Raw genomic sequence first — 20,560 nt, forward strand, 5'->3', positions numbered from 1 at the left:
AATGTGTTCAAAGATAACTGATCAGGAGCAGAAGCTTCTTCTAACTTAGGCACGGTGCTGGAAATGTTATGGCTTGGGGTTGCTTTGCCTCAGACATGAGGCAACTTGCAGTCACTGATTCAACAAATAATTCTTTATCTTACCAAAGATTATTTAATTGAACATAAGAGGTTATCTTTAGGAAAGCTGGACTTCACCTGGACAGGATTAATAATTTAAACACACTAGCAGAAAACAAAAAGAAAGTTCATGAAGTCCATAAAGAAGGATTATTAAAAATTAAGAATAATGACTGCAAAAATATACGTCTGCTAAAGAGAGCTATACTGACTCTTGAGATTAACACATACTAACTTTGACAAAAAATGTCCCATTTTAAATAATTTCTAAAAGCAATTATTGAAAAACATGTTCACAGGTAAAGATAATGAAAACTACTGCATGTGATTACTCTACCGCCGGGAATCTATGGATTTTTGGCACTTAAAATATGGTATTTATGTGATAATAACATCATATTTTCCTTTTTTTTTTTTTTTTTAAATTAAATTAGAACAGAACAAAATCATTTACTTTGCTTATGCTTTAGGAAAATCTGTGCTTTAGGTTTATCTTGACACCTACTGGGTTTATGCAAATCAGTCAAATTAACACCTACTTTTATAATAAGTAGAACATGCAGCAGCCAAAGCCATTTACAATTGTAAAAATAATTATAAAACATGCCAGTTTCACTGCCACTGCTAAGCTAGCAGGGTTGGTGGTGAAGGTTTATCCTTGCATTGTTAAATTCTGTGTTTTTTCTAAAGATTTCTTTTGGATGTGAAATCCATAGGTAGGGGGAATAGCACGAGCCATTGTTATCTTTGCATGTATGCAAAATTAACACGATAATGGTCAACGTAACACACACAGGCTGTGATGCAAATATTCAAAGTTGGTTGGGTTGTTTGTTTTTGGCTCAGGGTCACAGGGAATCACTGGAAATGGGTAAAAGAGCCACATGAGGCTGCGACGCTGCAGTTTCAAGAGGAATAAGCCAAACACTGTACCAACCATGAAATAATAATTCGAGTCAGTTTTGAATTTAGAAACTGAAACAATGTGTCCTTATATTCTATTATAAATAGGCTTTTGGAACAAAGGATGGTGGGGAGTACTGGAGAGTGGTTCATCATTCTGTGGAAGAGGCAAGTCATTTAATAGTTTAAGGATAACATTTCTCAGTGTAGAAACACAAAAAGAATGTGAAATCTTCATCATCTTCAGTGCTCAGTATCATTAAACTGGGATAAATCTTTGCATGCAAGGGACAAGGCTGAAAACCAATGGCTGTGATGTTGAGTTTTGCCCTGAAGCAGCTGAAATCCAGTATCCAGAAAGCTTTAGAAACCACAGCAAGTAATGCCCACAGTTCTGAAACACTTAGAGCGTGCTGTTAAATGGAGAGGTGATGCAACGCGCAGTAGGAATCACGCTTAAGTGTTTCTGGCATCAAAGTCAAATTAAGCATATGTTTGGCTCTGGTTTTGTTTGTTTTTTGTTTTTTAAATCCCCCCTTCTTCTATTTATATTTTAAACTTTCTTGGAAACAGGGTTGCACAGAATATGTAATTAATCCCCTTCCACCACTGGGCCAGAAGGTAGTTAGCTAGTCCCTTTCTTTCATTATTTTATATCACAGTTTTAAGGAAAAAAGATAAAATCTTTATGAAGATGAAGCCTAAATGGCTCACTTTGCTCGATACACTTTGTAATGTAAGCCTGTTTCAAAGAGAGCATTTTCCTTAATATGGAGATTTTTGAGGCACCAAAGAAGCACCGTCTATCTTCATGTAATAAGATAATCTGCCATCTACACTTAAGTCTCAGAATGCTTTAACACAAAGCTTACATTAGAGCAAGTGCAAGAAATTACATTCAGCGTAGTTCAGATCACACAAAGCCTCTGCAAATCTAGCCACATCAATATTTCATTAGATGAAGAAAGTAACACAGATTTTTCTTTCCTAAGCACCATCTCAGTTGAACTGCGATTGTGCTATCCTGATTTACAGACACAAAATAAAAGCAACAGTCATGTATTCTTTATATTTACCTATGTCAGAGTGCTCTGGTAGAGTGCCCTGTTGAAACCTGGCCAACAGCCAGAGAAAAGATAGATTACACACAGCCACATCCCTGTAGAGCTGCAGCTACAACAAATGCATGTTTACCTTTCTTGAATTAATTAACCCCCATGGTGTCTATTTCAAGGGAACTTTTCAAAATCAGGTTACTTCTTAAAGCACATAGATGAGCAAGAAATGAAAAGACGTCACATGGGAGCTAGTCCGAAATCTGCCACCACGTGTCAAAACATCAAAGAAATTATATGTGCTCAGTTCAAATATTAGTTTTTTGTATGAGTGCTTTATCTGTGCTGGATAAAGTTGTGACGTTACACTACAAAATGTAACATTCGTGTGTTTGTCCCACTGCAGTCTCATTTTCACACACATGTATACACGAGCACATTCAGGACAGCAAGGCTGCTAAATTTAATTATGGTGGATTTTAAAAAATTTATCTTTCAGTCAAAGAGAAAAATTAATTTGTGTGCTGCCACTGGGGTCAGAGGTCACGTGTGGGGTCAGAGGTCACATGTGGGGTCAGGGTTAATGCTGGATAGTGCAGAGGCCATATGCCAACACTGGGCTGTGAATCTGTCTTCAGTGAAAAGGGCACAGAAGTGCCAAAGACTGAGTCAGACTGCAGAACAGAAATCACAGAGAGTGAATCTCATATTAACATTTTAAAAGTTCGGCAGCTGCTCTCATCCACAGTGACTTACAGCGAGCTAAAGGTTAAATGTGCTAAAGTCCAGGGACATAATGTCACACAGGCATCGGTGAGGAAGGCAAATGGCAGTCACATAAGGAACGAGTGATACATACTTCATGATTCTGGTCATTTAGAATATTAAGAACCAAAGGGCAAGCAGCGCTCACCCTTTGAAATAATATAATAATCAGACAAGCACAGTTTTGAATGATTTCTACAGCTTTCAGCTGCACCTCCCTCCACTCATTCTCTTCCGTCATGGTGGGTGGAGCCTATCACAGCTGGCAGAGGCCAAGAGGCAGGGTAAATCCAGGTTGCCAGCCTGTCACAGCATCTGCACCTCCTGGCTTTCATCCACTTGAGCTGTGTGATGACAGACGAGACTGCTTACATATATTTTATATGCAGTAAGTGTTTCTGTGGTGATATATGATTATGGCTATTGCATATGTTTTTGTTAAAAACTATACTTATGGACTGAAAGACAAGAAAAGATTTTTCCACACCAGCTGTGTAAGGTTTACAGGAATGCACCTGCAAGATCTTTTGACCAGACTGTGACTTAATTGGACTTCACTAAATGTCTGAACTAAATAAAGTTATAGCCTACTTTGAAATCTGAATTAGCAATAAGAAAATGCTTGTGAATTGAGTCCACATGTTGTTTTCATTAAGACTCAATCATCATCAGGAAAATGTTTACTGAGAACTCAGTGAAGGTGGCTATAGGTTGTTGTTGTTGTTTTTTTGTTTTTTGTTGTTGTTGGGTTTTTTTTTGGGGGGGGGGGGGGGGGGGCATGTATTGCACCAGTATCTATTTAAACAACAGACATCATCTGCTGCAAGTGGTTCAAATGCTCAAAGTACTCCTTCAGTCCCAACTTCCTTTTAAAGTCATTTTCACACTACTGTCTGTTAGTGCTCCGTTGATGTTATCAAACACAAAACATCTATGACAGTCTAATGGTCTTGTGGATACAGGATGATTAAATAATGCATGACAAGGTTTGCAAGAGTGTATGCTGATATGTTGGTGTGCTGCCTGACAGTGTCTCATTAGAAGTAGCAAACAATAATAAACATCTATCAACATATACGTGACTACCAAACTCATTTTTTTAATAAGCAGTGTCATTGTGGTATTCTAGTTCATGAGCTGTAAACACACAGGCTTCCTCAAAATGTGCATTGATTACGACACAGCTGGTCCAACCTACAATAAAGCTTAATGCTGCTTGACGTTGGCATTGTTGATGTTCTGTTGAAACTGCTTTAAATACAAGTGACTGAAATAAACTTACTGAGTTCCTCTTTGGAGAGGCTGCTGGTTCACTCTCTCTGGCTGTTTCTGAAATTTCATGCTGTTTAGTCGTGCTGAGTAAACTTAATAGTGTGTCACATCTGACAATGGCTCTCTGTCTTTAGCAACCACTGATAGCTAAACCATTTTAACTTGTTAGCTGTCCTCCATTGACCTTTGTTCTCCAAGCATTTCTTTAATATTTTTCCTTTTTCTATCCTTACTTGGGTAGAGACATGATTCGGGATGTGGATTAGCGGTTACTAAAATACAATAAATTAGCTGTGCTGTGAATGCATCTGCAAGAGTGGGTGGACTAAGCCACTTTGCCTCATTTGTAAGGGATGAAAGAGGCATCAGAGAGCTTCACTAGTTTTTGGAGCCCAGGGTGCTTGGGTAGTCAACCTCCATCACCACACTTTATATTTAGTTGACAGAATAATAATAACTCTTAAATAAAATGTTACTATTTTTTATATAATATAATATTTTTTTATATTAATCTTGTATTTTTTTTCTGTCAGCACTGAAAACTTCACAGAATTTTTTTATGTTAATATACTTTTAGAAAGGCCACTTAGGAAAATTGAACCGGGCTGTGCTGAGAATCCGGGTACAGTTATATCCTCCTGAGAATGTGTAATAGAATAGTTTTTGGTTGATATCTTTTGACTTATTTGAGCTACTCTACTAAGATGTACTAAATACATTCTGGACCTTTAATTGAAATCTCATGTGTTTGTGTGGCAAAGAAAAGTTCAATAATATTAATTTAATTTACCATGCGGGGAATATAAACTAAAAACAAGAGTGAAATATCATTTCAATTATATATATATATATATATATATATATATATATATATATAATTCCTTGCGTCCAGTTATTATTAAATCATTAAATTAAAGTTCTGCTTAAGGAAGTAATACAAGAAGCACGGAAGCGGCTGACTGCCGCACACATATTTCCGGGTCTCTTCAGTTAGTTAGTAACCTTCCTAAGCAAATTTGCCAATTGAACCGCACCCCAGGGGTTGGGGGAAGGGGTGAGGGGGTGAGGGGTGAGAGGGGCAGGAGTCACATGGGAACGAGTCAGGTTGCTGTCACATGGCTTGTGTTTGCAAGGCTGAGCCGACGGGAGGAGGGGTTTGGACAGAAGTTTGTGTAAGAAGAGAAACTGCGGTACTTTTTCATGTAGCTCTTTAACAAGTTGAAACGCCGAATCGGATCAAGGAGGAGCTGCTTTGTCCAAACAGACAATTATGGAAATCCCTGCCATAAATCTAAAGGTGAGGTTTACTTTCTGCGTTTCTGATTGCCTCGGCTTGTACGCTCAAACAAAAGCTGGTTTTCAATGAAATGTCAGCTCTGTTCCTCAGTGGTAATTCCTCTGTGTGGCAACGACCTTCCTCTGCTTGTGACTCAGATCACAGCAAACTGCTGCTCTACTTTTTGCTATTAAGTAAGAAGTGTTTAAGGTAATGTTCAGGGGATACGGTCCCTGAAGGACAATTTTGAGTGGCAGCAGGTCCTTTGACAGAGGTCATTATTTAAACATATAAACATATTTATTTTCACAAACACTTTAAACACTCATATGCAGTGAATTTGGGGGGGAACTAAGGTATCAAAAAATAGTAGAGACAAACTATATTCTGTGATGAACATTAACTGATGAACTGATGCCTTTGATTAACCGTGAAACTGAACAGGGACAAAAGTGTCCTTGTGCTCTGTCCAAAGAATAAAATGGGTCAAATGTAATTTTGGACAGCTCTTTCAAGGATTATAAAACCTGTGATGTTAAAAGTAAGCTTGGAGGACACTAACAGTTTCTGCACGATGGTGCATTTTTATATTCATTTAGTGTGTTCAGTCATTCGTTCATTTATCTCTTAAAGTTTTTTGAAATGAGTTAATTTTACTTTGTTTCACAGAATTGAAGGAAATCATATGTATAAAAAATGCAATTTGGCGAGGTTAAAAAAGATGTCTTCGGTCCTCTTAGAGACCTAAATAAAAAGATAAATCATTGCTGCAGATTAGCTGCACGCAGTTATTATTTGAAGTTTTTAACTTGTGTTTGAGTGATAGAGTTTCATCATTCTTAGCTATACACTGGTTGTTCTGGGTCTCAGTTCAGTGTAAACACATTTTTGTCCTTCTCTATTCCAGGCCATCGTACTGGTGCACTGGCTGCTTACAGTGTGGTGAGTATGAGCACAGGCTTTTTTTCCACAAACCTGAGGAATTTCTCTCCTCTTTTGGCACACAGACACATGCTTATACTCCTGATTCAGGTCAACTCCTTCACCTACATGTCTCATCCTCTGTGAAATCGCACGTAACTCTCCTGGGGTGTGTAAGAATCTGTCTCGTATGAATTGTGTGTTTCCTTCAGGGGGAGTATGGTGTGGCTGTCGGTGGCCTTCACATGGGCGAACTTTAGCGTTTTAGCAGTTGGAGTGTGGGCGATTGCACAGAGGGACTCAATAGATGCAGTGATCATGGTGAGTCTCTGCCTTCATTTCTTCATACGCTCTTATAGCATCATGTGACACATAAAGTAGTCCAACTTTAGGTGCAGTGCTGCATATCTGTGCTAACCTATTTGTCTGTGGAATCTAGGGCATTCTGTGAGCATCCCTTTGAAAAAGAGCCCTTAATTTACCACAGTACAGTAGCTGAGGCCCTCAGACAGTTTAAAATGGCTCCTTAAGCAAATGTAATTTAAATGTTTGAAGTTTCAGAATTGTCAACCCATATCATACCGTAACTCTGAACCCGTGACTGGTGTTTCCATTGTACATTAGTGACATCAGCTGACTAAGGGGAAAAAAAACTAAACAAAAGTGTGACTTCAGAATTGTTTTTTGATTGTGTTCTGAAGCAAGAATAGCTTTTAATGAGAGCCGTTATCAGATAGAAGGAAAACTTGTGCAGTTGGCTCTTCTGTCTGTCAGAGGAAACTATTAAGTGCCTCATCCTGACTGTGGGTCAACAAAGTACTGAGCCCTTCTCATAGACTGTATATAGAAGATGGCCACAATGGTATGTGGTTTTTCATGGCTTTAGTTTTGGATCGAGTTTCACATTCTGGCTTTGGCTGTGTTCATTTTTTTTTCCAAGTCAAATCTGACCATATTAACATGAGCAGGCAGTGAGGAGGAGTTGCCATCTATTGCTAGCTAGTTTGGTTAGCAGGGTACCTTCATAAAGTGTTGTAATATTAAATGGGATGCTTATTCTGACTTGCATCAAAACAGGCTTAAAATTACTCAAGTGTGTTTTTGTATGATTGAACACTAAACAACACCAGATGTCAAAATGCTTTATGCATTTCTGCTGTAACGTTGGACATTTTAGCATGGGACCTGATTGGCCCGTGAAGCCAACCTCAGGGGCTGCAGCTTTTGGTGCTTCAGCTTCAGCTCTTATTTCATTTTTCAGCCCCAGAGGTTGCTGCATTTTAGTTGTGTGTTCACTGCATAAATAGTTTTATGCTGATGCAAAATATTTGTTACACTCTAAATCTTCATGTCCTTGTAATGGACGGATTCTTTCAGTTTCTGTTTGAATGATGTGGTTACTTATTTTATTTAACTAAAACAAACTCTTTACTGCAATTGATGGGAAATTATATTAATCTCAGGGGGCTATGTAGCTTTGTGGATGACTCTAACCCACTATGACTAACTTTAACTGATGGATTTAACAAAACTATACTTAAAGTCCACCTTTGTCCAGGCTTTGAGTGTTTGAAATGAAGGGATGAATCTTGAACAAAATAGCTGTCTACTGTGTTATTCTTTGACAGTAACCAAAACGAGAGTTTGACAGTACTGGACTCTGTCACTGTACTGAACTTAATTTAGACTTATAGACGCTGGGATGTAACCACAGGGGAGCCTTTTACCTTGTGTACATTAAAGTCCAATGTCATATTCACTCATGTCCAAGATCTATCAAGAAAAAACACTGGTGCACAACTAATGGATAAGCAGGATTTCTTAGCACTGAGTGGTATTTTAAATTGGATCAATCACCCGCCCAATCAGCTGCAGGTAATATAGCCCACTGTATATCTTTTCCAGTATGGTTAAGTCCTGGCAGCATTTTTCTCAGGTGCCTTAAGTGAATTCACTTATTTTCAAGTGTTTAACTAATAGCATGTTTAACTCATATTTAATTCTTTTTTTATTGGAAAGTTATTTCTCATTTAACAATATGGACATTGACTGTCCCAAATTATAAGACAAGATCTTGTTTTGTTTTACTCTTTTTGTAATGGCTTGCCTCAAAAATCTTTTTCCAGAACATGTATGCTATACTTTAGTTTTTTTTTTTTATATCACACCCACCAACCAAATGACTTCATTTTCCATGTTACAATTATGTCGCTTTACATGTCTCTTTTGTGTGCTCCCTGTAGTTTCTGATAGGGATGATTTTGACAATATTGACCGACATCGTCCATCTCGGAATATTCTACCCTCTCGGTGCCTCGACCGACTTGTTTCGCTTCGGCGCAGGGATGACCATCCTCAACCTGCTGCTCAAACCCATTTCCTGCTTCTTTGTCTACCAAATGTACCGCGAGCGAGGAGGAGATTACAACATCAACTTTGGTAAGTACGACTAGATGGGTCACGTACAGTAGCATAAAACATTTCGAGATTTAAAAAGATTTTGGCTCAGGTTCCTCAGTTTTTCATTTTGTTGTCATGAAAGCTGTGAAAAGGTAATGAAAGCAGAAATACATACACAACACAGAGGGTACATCTCCCAGTATAATTTCAGAACTAGTGAGAAAGTATCTAAAATACCTGAGCCTACCCACCACTTTATGACCAAAGCTCTAAGGTATGGAGTAATGCATGTGTCCAAGGGCACTTTGATGTCTTCCTTGTGTTGTTTTATGCCGTTTGCCATGAAAAGCCTGCCGAGAGCAGCAACCTGGCAGGACGCTGAGCGAAAGCGCTGGCAGATGATTCCACCGTCAAACTGATTAGTTACAGTCACAAGACTTAAAATGCAGAGAAATATTTGAGCTGCAGCTCGGCCAGTCAAAGAAACCCTTTCTCAATGAAATGTTTATTACATTTGTGTGTCATCCTGGCAACCAGTTTATACTGCATGGAGAAACACATTAAGCCCATGCAGGCCTACGAGTGTATGATCTGCCATGATAGCACATGGACAGAAATAGCACAGGAGTGATGTGGAAAGAAACACAGATGGACTCAAATCTGATGAACACAGAAAGAGACTCTTTGTGTTGGCACTGACTTTTGGGTGTATAGCGTTCTGTTTGCAGGCAAACATCTAATAAGCACGCTAACAAGTGAAGGGATGTTTGATCAAGTGTGTGTGGTCATTGATTTGCAGACTTTATCTCTCTCTGCTGAGAGCTTTTCCATTAGAAATCCCACTGAGCTGTGACGTCCGCTGGACTCTTAAATCCCGGAAAATGTTACTCATTCATTAGCGATTGATCCATAATAAGAGCAACAACAACACAAATGGGAAAAATAAAACCACATATTGTTGGTGTAACGCAATTTTATTACTATTAATATTAGTATTATAGGCCAAAATACTATGTTATTTCATGTCACGCTGGGTAAAGTAATGAAATTTCTCTTGCATTGCGACCCAAAACTGCAGTTGACAAAATATATTTCCTGCATGCTTGGCAGATAATTGAATATTGATGAATGTGCTCTCTCTGTGGTTTTACTTTACCGCCACATTCACACAGCAGGTACATCCATTAGAGTGTGTAATGACTGATGAAAGCGGCTAATGTCAGTTTCAGATTATGTGAGTTTTAATTGCTGCCTGATTGCGTTGTTGGCATCTATATGGTTCCCCGCTGCACTGAGCACTCTGGGAACCAGACAATCAAGTGTGTATGAGTGAACTGTTGATTCAGGTATTTGGGGCTCCCAGAATTTTGATTGATGGACCTCTTATGGTGGTTGAATTACTCTGAGTTTGTGTATTAGACTTAAGTTTTACATCCAATGAAGCAAAAACTGCACATTTGAGCCGTCACACTTTTGCAGTCAGTCAAAGTGACTGTGGTCATTAAACCAACCAGTGCTTAGCACCTATAAACAGGCAAATCCAGACTGTCAAAGCACATAGAGGTGAGGCACGTACTTTACATGGGTAGATGAAAGCATTGAAAAAGAACAGCAAGTAATAAGCTGTGATTTTGTTTACACTGTGAATGATTGGCAGGTAATTAAAAGCCATAAGCAAAATTGAAAGGAAAAGGTGCCTTCTCATTTGTGAGCCATAGATGGTAGCATTTTTTTTATGTACATCTTGTTTTTAATGGGTTTGGCCCTATTTTGTCTTCAGACCTGCCTTAATTCTTCATGGCATAGATTCAACACGGTTCTGGAAACATTTTTCAAAGATATTGATCCATATTGACACGACTGCATCACACTATGTTGCAGATTTGTCAGCTGAATTTCCTTTTCCATCACATCCCAAAGGTTCATTCTTAGATTCAGATCTCGTGGCATTACAGTGAGATCATTGTAATCTTCAAGAAACTATTTTGTGATGATTTGAGGTTTGTGAGATTCCAACTTATCCTGCTGGGTAACTTGGCAGCTCTCGTGCAGTAGGAATTGAGGCTTATTAGACAGGGCACCCTTTTTTTTTTTTTACAGTCTTCTGTAGTCCAGTTTAAAATTGTAGCCTCATTTTACTGTTCTTAGCTGAGGGGAGTGGTGCCTGCTGCTACTGTAGCCCATGTTACAAGTTTGAAGGGTTTCAAATTCAAATTCAAATTTTATTTGTCACACACACACAACCATACAAAGTATGACATGGGGTGAAATGTTTGTAGCTGTGCAATGCCCGACTATTAAATGACAGAAAAAAGTTTTACAGTATTTACAATTTACAGGTTACTACAAAAATTTACAAATTAACTTAGAAATTTACAGTAAAAAATGTGCAAATAGCAGAAAGAGGTTATAAAGATTATAAAGATTTTAAATTATAGAAAGATTGTTGTTGTTTTTGTTCTGCACACCTTGGTTGTAATGAGTTGCTTTTGCCTTCCTATCAGCTTGAAGCACTCTGGCCATTCACTTCTGACCTCTGGCCTCAACAAGCTACAAAAAAAATGTGGACAATTTTTTTTAGAGTGAAAAGGCTCCATCTTTGAGTTTGGTATCCTATTTATGTTTACGGCTAACTGCAATCATTTTGAGGTTTTAAATTGGCATTAGAAAAAGCCATTTATTAATGGTTTGAATAACTTCATATCTCAAACTGTGCCAGTGTTATCCAGGGTCGTATTTGCTAAAGAGACTTAGCAAGTGCTTAAAAACACACACACAGATAAGATTAATTTTTATCTCTGCGTTTGTGTAGTTTGATTTTTAATCGTGTGCATGCAAAGACTATTGTAGACAGACCAAATAGCAGTCTGAACAGTTTCCACATCATACAGTAAATACTAGGCCTAACGCCTACCAGGGACCTTTAAGCTTTAGCCAACAAATGCATATTTAAGACTGTTTTTAGGAGTCTCATTTTCATACAGTGCACCTCAAGACATTGAAAAGTTAGTAAAAACTCTGCAGCCAGGGAAACTAAATACAACAAACGACTGGAAAATTGACGGTTGGTTGCTAGATAAACATAGCACGTCTGAAATGACAGACTCATCTTTTAAACACTTATCATTAATTTTGAGCAATGAGTCTGCTGCCATTATGTGTGAACTGTACCAGAACTGTGCCGTGATGTAAAGTGCAACAGCCTTGCTAGCAATAACTAAGTAAATTGCAGCTTAGCAGACTGCCTGCCATGCATTACCCTTAAATTAATGTGCTCCTAAATTAAATTAATGTGCACTCCTTAAATATTTGTTCCCAACTTAAAATGTCATTATTTTTCTTGCATGTCATCCTTTGCTCTTTGGCATACCTTACTGTCACACCTTAGTATTTATTTTTTGTAAAGGCTGATTTTTGTTGTTGTAGTTGGAATTTGATCATTTCTTCTTCTCTTCTCTTCTCTTCAACCTTTTGACCTCTCAGACTTTGAGACCTCTGTGGACAGTCGATGCACTACGGACAGTGCTGACAGTGCCTTTATTGGGCGCCGCTATTGATTCCTGGCCTCTTCCCTTTTTACAGTTTCTCTCCTCCAATCATCCTCTTCCAACTCCTTCTATGCAGGAAGTAAGATTCCATATCAGGCTGCAGGATGATAAAGAGAAATAGATTTATTTTTTTTCCCCTTTTGTATTTATTTCTAAACAATCATCTTGTCAGTGTTCTGCTGTCCATCTCTTTGTGTGTTTTTTTTTGTTTTTTTTAAATCTGTCTTTTAATTTGACTGTTCCCACCTTCAGTAAGCCCATACCTGCCTGCATTGCTATGTTTGTTTGTAGAGATTGCTCTTATGCAAACACTATTTATTGTATTTTAGGAGTTTATATGTATCTGAAAGTTTGCATCAGCTATATGGTTTATTCAGGTTTTTAGTCCCCAGATGCCTCATTTGTGCTCTTGCATTGTATTTGCATGTATTTAAAGCAGAGCTGCATGATGCTGCACATTCTAAAATGAGCCTAATTAAAATCAACATGATGTGATGTGATACTAGACAGTGAGTATGGCCTGGTTTTATGCACACGCTTTGTTGAGCTTTATGTGATGCCATCCTTTGGTCAATCTTTGGGCTATTGCCAATATTCCCACACAGCTGCAGTGAAACCAGATTTCTTGTTTTACTGGCGTTAAAGGTGCATGTTTGTCACCGCAGTTGGACTCTGGACTGTGCAGAGGTGCTGTCTTTGAAACGCCAAAGGGGATAGTTGATATTCTGGCCATGTCAGAGTCAGGACTGTTTGTTGTAGATGCTTCATGTGAAGTCCCTTTATAAAAATCTTTCATAAACGTTCCCACCTATAATACAGCAAGGAAGCTATATCCTCTGGTAAATTTATTTATTTATTTTTTTCAAATAATCTTGATTATTTGACTGCTGACAGAAGGACAAGAGATTTTTCATGTTCAGTCTCACATCAGTGAAGTTCCCGTGCCCAAACTCTTCTCAAAATGACTAATCAAACAGTAGTGGGGAAATGGGAGGAATTTCTTCTTCCATCAAAGAAGGATTTTGAATAAAAGTGGCTGTTTTCTCAGTCTACCATTCATCAGAGGGAGTGTGTATTTTTAATGTATGCTGGTAATAACAGATTCAAGCACTGTCATTTATATTTCTACAGACATGGCTGGGCACTTGACTCAAGATAGCAAATCTGCATAACCGTTTCATGAATCTGTGTGTAAGGAGAAAGGGAAAACAATAAAGAAAAATATTTGAGCTTTCTGGGTGCCAGTACTTTAAATATGTATATCAACAACAGTCCAGTCTCCAAGGTCCATGATTAGATGTGGTTAAAATCTGATGTTGAAGACTTGTGGCTTGTCTCTGCAGGTTTCCCTTCTGTATCACGAAACCGAGATGCCTATCAGTCCATTGACCAGCAGGATGGCTCCTCTACCTCAGGAAATCCCTTCAACCAGACGCCGGACAGCAAACCAGGAGTTCGCGCTTACTGAACCAAGCAGCCGTTGAGCAATGCAGTGTTTTCCTTTCAGCAACACCTGCCCAGCACTTTGGGACAAGTATTATAATCGATTCTGTGTCGTCCCTGTTTTGTACAGTTGGCGTGTAACTCTGAAAGTTTTATTATGCTAAGTAGTCATCAGTTTGAGCTTCAGAGTGAAATGTGGCATAATTACACCCATTTTCATTTCAAACTTTGGCACATACCTGCTGAACGCACGCAGAGGAAAAACTGTTCTCCCATTCCCATGCTGTGATGCCGTACTTTTCACCTTCTATTTTTAGTAGACAGGTGTTGAATCGAACTGCTGTGTCTACAGCGGTTTTGTTTTCTGTTACCTTTTTTATTTCCCACAAATGTGGTACTTTCGGATGCAAAGAGTCCGTTTCTCATTTTGTAAGCAGTAGATTAATATTTTTCAATTGATCTTTTTATTTTAAATATTACAGTTCTGCTGACTAGAATGGAGGTTTTTGACTAACGAGAAATGAAATTAATGTGCATTACTGTGCCTTGGAAGTTAAACTTTGGGTGAAAAAAATACAAAAGCAATGTGAAATTTGAACTGCTTCAACCAAACTGAACGCATAGCAAGAACTGTAGTTAATGTTTCATCTCCTAACTTGGCATGAAAATACACTCACTGCAAAGCAGATGGGCCCTATTCATTTATGCTGATATTTAGTTTCTTCATACTAAGACTTTTTTCATATCAAGCTGCCAATCTACCAAAATGTAAAATATAGAGACTGCTGATTTTGTAGCATCACATAATCGTCAGTTAATGATTATTAAAAAAAAGTAAACGATTGTTTTCTTTGTTATTCTAATAGTTGCAAGTAAATTGCTTAAGTATGCAAAACCTGTTTACAGTGTTTAGCGTAAATTACAGACCACACCATACTGATATGTTACAATATGTCTGCTGTGTAGGCACAAGAGATATGAGAAAGTATTATTACAGTAAAAGTGTTCAAAGCTTGAAATGTTCACATCAGCACTGTGGTTACTGAAAATGTGCAACAAGTCGTTCACTGAGCTTTTCAAGAAGTGTGTACTCTCAGTTTTTGTTGGCAGATTGTCCGACTATGGTAGTGATATGAGTGTAAAGAAAAGCGGCTACAGGGATTGCATCATTTGGACAATTTGGACTCGGTTCACTTTTGAAAGTGTTACAAGATTGGAGTTTTGTGGTTTTTTTGAAATCCTGATAAACTGTGTGACTAAATGGAGATGTGGTAACTATACTGGTCACAGTATAGAGATGTGAAATTATGCATGCCATAGTAGCGTGACATATAGATCACAAGACACACCTTACTTGCAGTTACTAAAGAGCCTGTAAGAAGCATACTAAATAATGCAGAGTTGCAGTTTGCTGTATTGCTTATGTAAAGTTATAACTTCTAAAGTTTAAGTTGTATTTTGAGAAACTGTTTTTGCACCACAAGAAATGCAGGTTACCATAAATTAACAAGAATAATTTAATTAAGCCAAATGTTTAATCTAATAGCCTATTTATGTTATTTATCAAGCCTTTACGTTAGGTTTAAACAGACATTACTGCTGTTGCTACTAAGAATTTCTATAGTTAAGATAAAAAATTAAACTAACACTTAACTCACATATCACAGGCTGAGGCTACTTTCACTATAGCATGGCCCCCACGTACCTGTATTCAGCCCTGGCAACATCTGGATCGTGTCCTTGGGCTTTCCTTGCAGACTTGGATCAAAGCATCAGTGAGCTTCTGGACAGACTGTAGTCCAGGTTCAGCATCACAGTTCATAAAGTCTGGATTCAGGCCTGTGGAACATGAGGGCCAGTCAATATCATCAGTGCCTTCATCATTCAGGGAGCTGCCTATGCACGTTTGCCATATGAGTCATTGTCCTGCACCAGGTGGTACTTAGTGCACCAAGATAAGGTCTAACAGTGCGACTGAGGATTTTATCCAGGCACCTAATAACAGTCAGGGTTGGTTAGCACATTCAGGTCTGTGCAACCCTCAAAGGATATACCTTCCCATATGTTTGCTGTCATGCTTGCACATGTTGCATAGTTTTTGCCGTCGCATCTCCAGACTTTTTTGTGAACCACCTCTAATTTGTAAGGAGAACTGGATGTAGCTGAGGGTTCTGGTGTTCTCTACCACCGGGCTGTGAGCAGAGGTCCCACTACATCACATCATGCTTTCATTCCACCCTCGTGGATTCTGATTCTGAGAGTTTGGTGTGAAACACACACAAGTAGCCTGCCAGAGGCCTTTTGTTGTGCTCTGGCAGTGCTCCTCTTGTTCCTGCCCACATAAAGGAGCAGGTACCGGACCAGCAGCTGGATTGTTGCCCTTTTAGAGCAATGTATTTCTTTTGTGTTTAATGGTCAATCTCCTCCACACCTCTGAGTGTGCAGGAGACACACAGTTAACATGGTGTGGATGAAAATACCTGAAGGAGTGGGCCTGAGTGGGCTGCAGGTTTCATCTCCTAACAAAAAAGAAAATGAAAACATCAATCAGAGGGATCTGTGATCTGTGGCCTCCACGTGTCATTCGCACAAAATCAGGTGAAATTGATGAAGAATTATGTGGAAGTTTAACTGATTCTGTGATGATCACCTTATTATATGACCTTATTTTTTTATTTTTTGTTTTGCACAGTCCATTTTCTTGCAATTTAATTTTTTTTCTTTTACCTTCTCTCATATACCTAGTTCCTCTCATCCTGCTCCACTAACATATATCTTTACCATTCATTTGTACCCCCGTCACAGAAGACAAGAAAAGACATTCATCTTCCTGTCCTCCATGCACTAAACCATTTTTGCACTCCACTGTGCATGTTCTGAGAGTCACACTACTTTCAATTTTGGCACATTTTGGCAAATTCACACTACAATGAGTGAGTTAAAATGACACAAATGTTTAATACACACAAAAGAATCATGAAAGTGAAGGATTCGTTCTCCACTGCCTCCCTCAGCACAATTATAAAAATTCAAGTGACACAGTTGTACACGCGTGGAATGTAAACCACCTCATTAGCATTTTTTACCCACACCTCTGGTGAAAACAGGTGTGGCTCAGTAAATTATGTTGTAAATGAAAACATTTTATATACTCTAAAAGTAGTAAGTTAACAGATTATGAACCTGCAGTCAAGGTTTTTGTCACTAAGGGCTTTTATTATGATGAGGTAGTTAGCTTAAATGGTTTATTGTCCTCAAATGTGCAGGCTGTTGAGCTGAAAGCCCTTGAGCTGAGAGCTTTGTCATCTGTTTGTAGATTGTAGTACTTTGTGGGCTTCTTTATAAAGCAGGGAAATTCAGTTTCTGCCACAATAGTATTGTTGAGTTTAAAAAAATGTTACAAAACAGTGTAAAATTGACATAAAAATAGAATTAAATGCTTTAAAAATTATATAAACTTCATGTAAAAGAAAGAACATTTCAAAAGAGTCTTTCAGAAATAAAAATGGGGACAGTTCACCAATTTGTCAAAGACTGCAAATCCGTATATTCAAAGTATTTGCTCATCATCTATGGTGCGCAATATTAAAAGACTCGTAGGATTGGCCAGATTCCACACACAAGGACGAAATCAAAACACAACGATTGTGATCCACAGGGAGCAGTCGTGTAAAATAGACACGATTCTGTAGTGGTGTATGCAATGGAAATCACTGCATGAGCTCAGGATGCTTCAAACAATATTAGTTATGTATTCAGTAAACAGTTTCTTCTTGCACTGGTAAGTGCAACCTCTACCATTTAAAGACAAAAAAATATGATCCTAAAGCACTGCCACCTTTTTAGGGAGCTCAATTAAGATGCACTGAGACGAAGAAGCTGCTGTGTGCGCATACCAAGAGGTTAACAGGTCAAAAAAAGTAAACTCTTAAACCTCTTGGAATAAACCCCACATATTTTAACATCCACGCATCCATTCTCTTCCGCTTATCCTCGTCAGGGTCACGGGGGGGCTGGGGCCCCTAACATAGGGCGTGAGGCAGGGTACGCCCTGGACAGGTGGCGCCAGTCTAATAGAGACAGACAATCATTTACACTCACACCTAATTTAGGTTTACCAATTAAGCTAACCCAAACAAGGGAAGAAAGGCCCCTACCAGGTGGTGGAATCCAACTTAGGACCTTCTTGCTGTGAGGCAACAGTGCTAATCACTGCACCACTGTGCTGCCCTATAGTGACACACTATGCTTTTGATTAAATGTTTGCTTTTTTCTATGGGAATGAGTTTTTTTCCCTCTATAAATTTTACTCTCTACTGTTTGGTTGGCTAGATGGTTGATTTAGGATAATAAATGATTGATCGCATTAATGAGATTGTGACTTACGCACTGTACTGCCCTATTCAGCCTTGTTGTAAAAAGACACCTTTGAGGTGATGGCTGAAAAGTTTTGAATATACAAAAACACAAGTGAAGTTTGCAAAGTGTCTCATTTCCACTTTCAACTTGGCACTCCACTGTTTTAAAAGAGACAAACATATATGAGCAACCCTCCAACTATAAACATGGAGACAGCAGACATATTTTTTTTCTCATATTATTTATCTGCCATATTGTAGGTCATCCAGGAGGGATGTCAGCCAACAGCAAGCCATAAAACTGAAAGAACCAAACAGCACAGTTAATATGTTCTCAGCATACAGAGTAGGCTCACGATTGCAGTTCAAGTTGAGTTGATTATTCACACCTGGGGAAGATGTTTAATTCATTTGGTCAAATGATTTGAGGATACGGTCAAAAACAAGGTACCGTGATGATCTTTGAAAAATAATTTCCTTTCTTTTTTCTTGTGATAACAGCTAGCTGAGGACATAATGTATAGATAACCTGTGAAAGATAGAATGAGAGGCTGTGGCTTTAAAAGAGAAAGGGGAAAAAAAAAAACAACGTATGAAGACGACAGAGTGTGAAGGTGCACCAGAGGAGGTGGGGGAGGAGGAATGGCCACGAGCTCAACAAGCTGTTGATTAATAAGGAGCTGCAGGACTGCCTCTCCTGAGCCTTGCATGCATGCAGGTTTAACACATCCTCGGGCTCACACCTGATTCCTCCGAGTCAAGGACACGCTCACTCACTGCCATTGTGGTATATGCAATAAAACCAACTCAATTTGTCAGCTCTGTTATTGCATTAACCATGATCCCTAGAGAGGTCTGAAAAAAAATGAATGCGTGGGCATCAGGACTGCAGACTTCCAACACCAATTTTCAGCATCTTTAGGTGTCCAATATTTCTGAAATGAAACTGGCCTGTAGGGTTTTTAAGGGAATTTATGTTGTTAAGTGAGCTACGTTTTTATTCCTCCATATTGTTTATTTAGGAAATCTGATAATTTCTCTGTGGTGACTGAGATAAATGATGGCATTACTACAGTTTCATTTTTTTGTCTCTAATGAGATACATTTGAATATAAGAATTAGTAACACAATCTAGTCTGTTAGCTTAAATTTACAGTTTATGTTATGGCGGTTTTACGTATTCCATACACTCATTTTTCATTTATTTTTGCCCTTCTTTCTCTTGTTAGTCTTTATTGTTTTCTCTCTCCTCAAACAAAAACTCAGGTTAAAATAAATTTCTATTTATAAATGCGATCTCTGTGTAAATACAAAGGAAAAAATATTTTTAATGACATGCTTTCAGCTGAGGGTGAGGGTAAAAATGTGACCCTGAAAGCAACTGAGGTCAACCTGACTCCCTTGGCTGTGTTCCTGGGTAAATTATACAACATGGGGGAAGTGAGTGATAAAATATATATATATATTTATTGACAAGCTCAAGCTGACGAGTCTCTAATTGAGTCTAGATGCACAGGAGAAAGAATCTTTGGCTTTCGTAGACGATAAGTTATGGAAAGCGTTACTTTGATATCCCAATCTTCAACATCTTAACCCTCCACCTGCTCTCTGGAGCTCTTCGGCAACCAGCAATAAGAAAACTACAAAAACAACAACAACAACAACAACAAAAATGCTCAAAAGTCCTCTGAGATTAAAACGTGTTTACATGTGAAATTGATCCAGCAGTGACATTTTTATGCCTCAGGCATCTTGAGTCCCCTAGGAGAGCGCTCTCAACCCTTGACCTTTTCACACTGCAGCCTCGTGCATCTGCCACCAGCGATAACGGCATCAAAATTGATTCCAATTACCCTCCAGTCCACACGAGCCTGAAGAGAAGGGGGTCAGCAAACCCCTGCCCATTAAGCAAGGACTGATTTATTTGCAGGATATAAAATAAAACTAAGTAAACACAGTGAAAACAGAGTCAGTGTTTCTCAGGGTTATTTCACAAAAAGAAATCTGGAAAAAGGTGCTACTTCAGCCCTAATTTCAGTTCAATTAAACAGTTCTGAAACCATTCTGCAAAGGCAGTTTGGTTATAACAATCACTCAGTCTGCATCACATCAGGAATCATTAAGAAGACAGAAATTTAAAGACAAATATTCACTTACAAATAGTGTAAGTGAATAAAAAGGCCTAGAACTGACAAAAAAAAGGAAAAGGTTGTAAATAACAAATGTAATGCTCGTGCTCTGCAAAACTCATAAAGGCCCAATAGGAATAATCACAGGAATAATGACTGATATCCTCCCTGGTTCTTGGACCTCAGGTTTGTAGTTTTTTATGAGGGAGGGATAGCTCAGTAGGTAGAGTGGTGATCGAAAGGTCGGAGGTTCGAATTCACTGAACCGCTACTCTGAGGTACCCCTGAGCAAGGTACCGTCCCTACACACTGCTCCCGGGCGCTGGAGTGGTGGCTGCTGACTGCTTCACTGGGTGAATGGGTTAAATGCA

The 20,560-nt window shown here is 38.6% G+C and overlaps 1 protein-coding gene across 2 annotated transcripts; it reads left to right on the forward strand.

Moving 5' to 3' along the window:
- Window positions 1–5,230: 5,230 nt before the first annotated feature.
- On the forward strand, window positions 5,231–15,385 carry agtrap (angiotensin II receptor-associated protein). Of its 2 annotated transcripts, none has more exons than XM_080890444.1 (5): window positions 5,231–5,411; window positions 6,298–6,332; window positions 6,524–6,632; window positions 8,555–8,750; window positions 12,195–13,562. In XM_080890444.1, exons 1-5 carry the CDS (start codon window positions 5,385–5,387, stop codon window positions 12,266–12,268), a joined length of 441 nt encoding a protein of 146 aa, XP_080746570.1. In that variant the 5' UTR covers window positions 5,231–5,384; the 3' UTR covers window positions 12,269–13,562. The 2 variants fall into 2 exon arrangements, with proteins under 2 accessions (XP_080746570.1, XP_080746569.1); XM_080890443.1 differs by lacking the exon at window positions 12,195–13,562 and adding an exon at window positions 13,603–15,385 and having other exon boundaries at window positions 5,238–5,411.
- Window positions 15,386–20,560: the final 5,175 nt, after the last annotated feature.

This window comes from Rhamphochromis sp. 'chilingali' (assembly GCF_963969265.1).
Source record: "Rhamphochromis sp. 'chilingali' genome assembly, chromosome: 9".
Taxonomy (NCBI): domain Eukaryota; kingdom Metazoa; phylum Chordata; class Actinopteri; order Cichliformes; family Cichlidae; genus Rhamphochromis; species Rhamphochromis sp. 'chilingali'.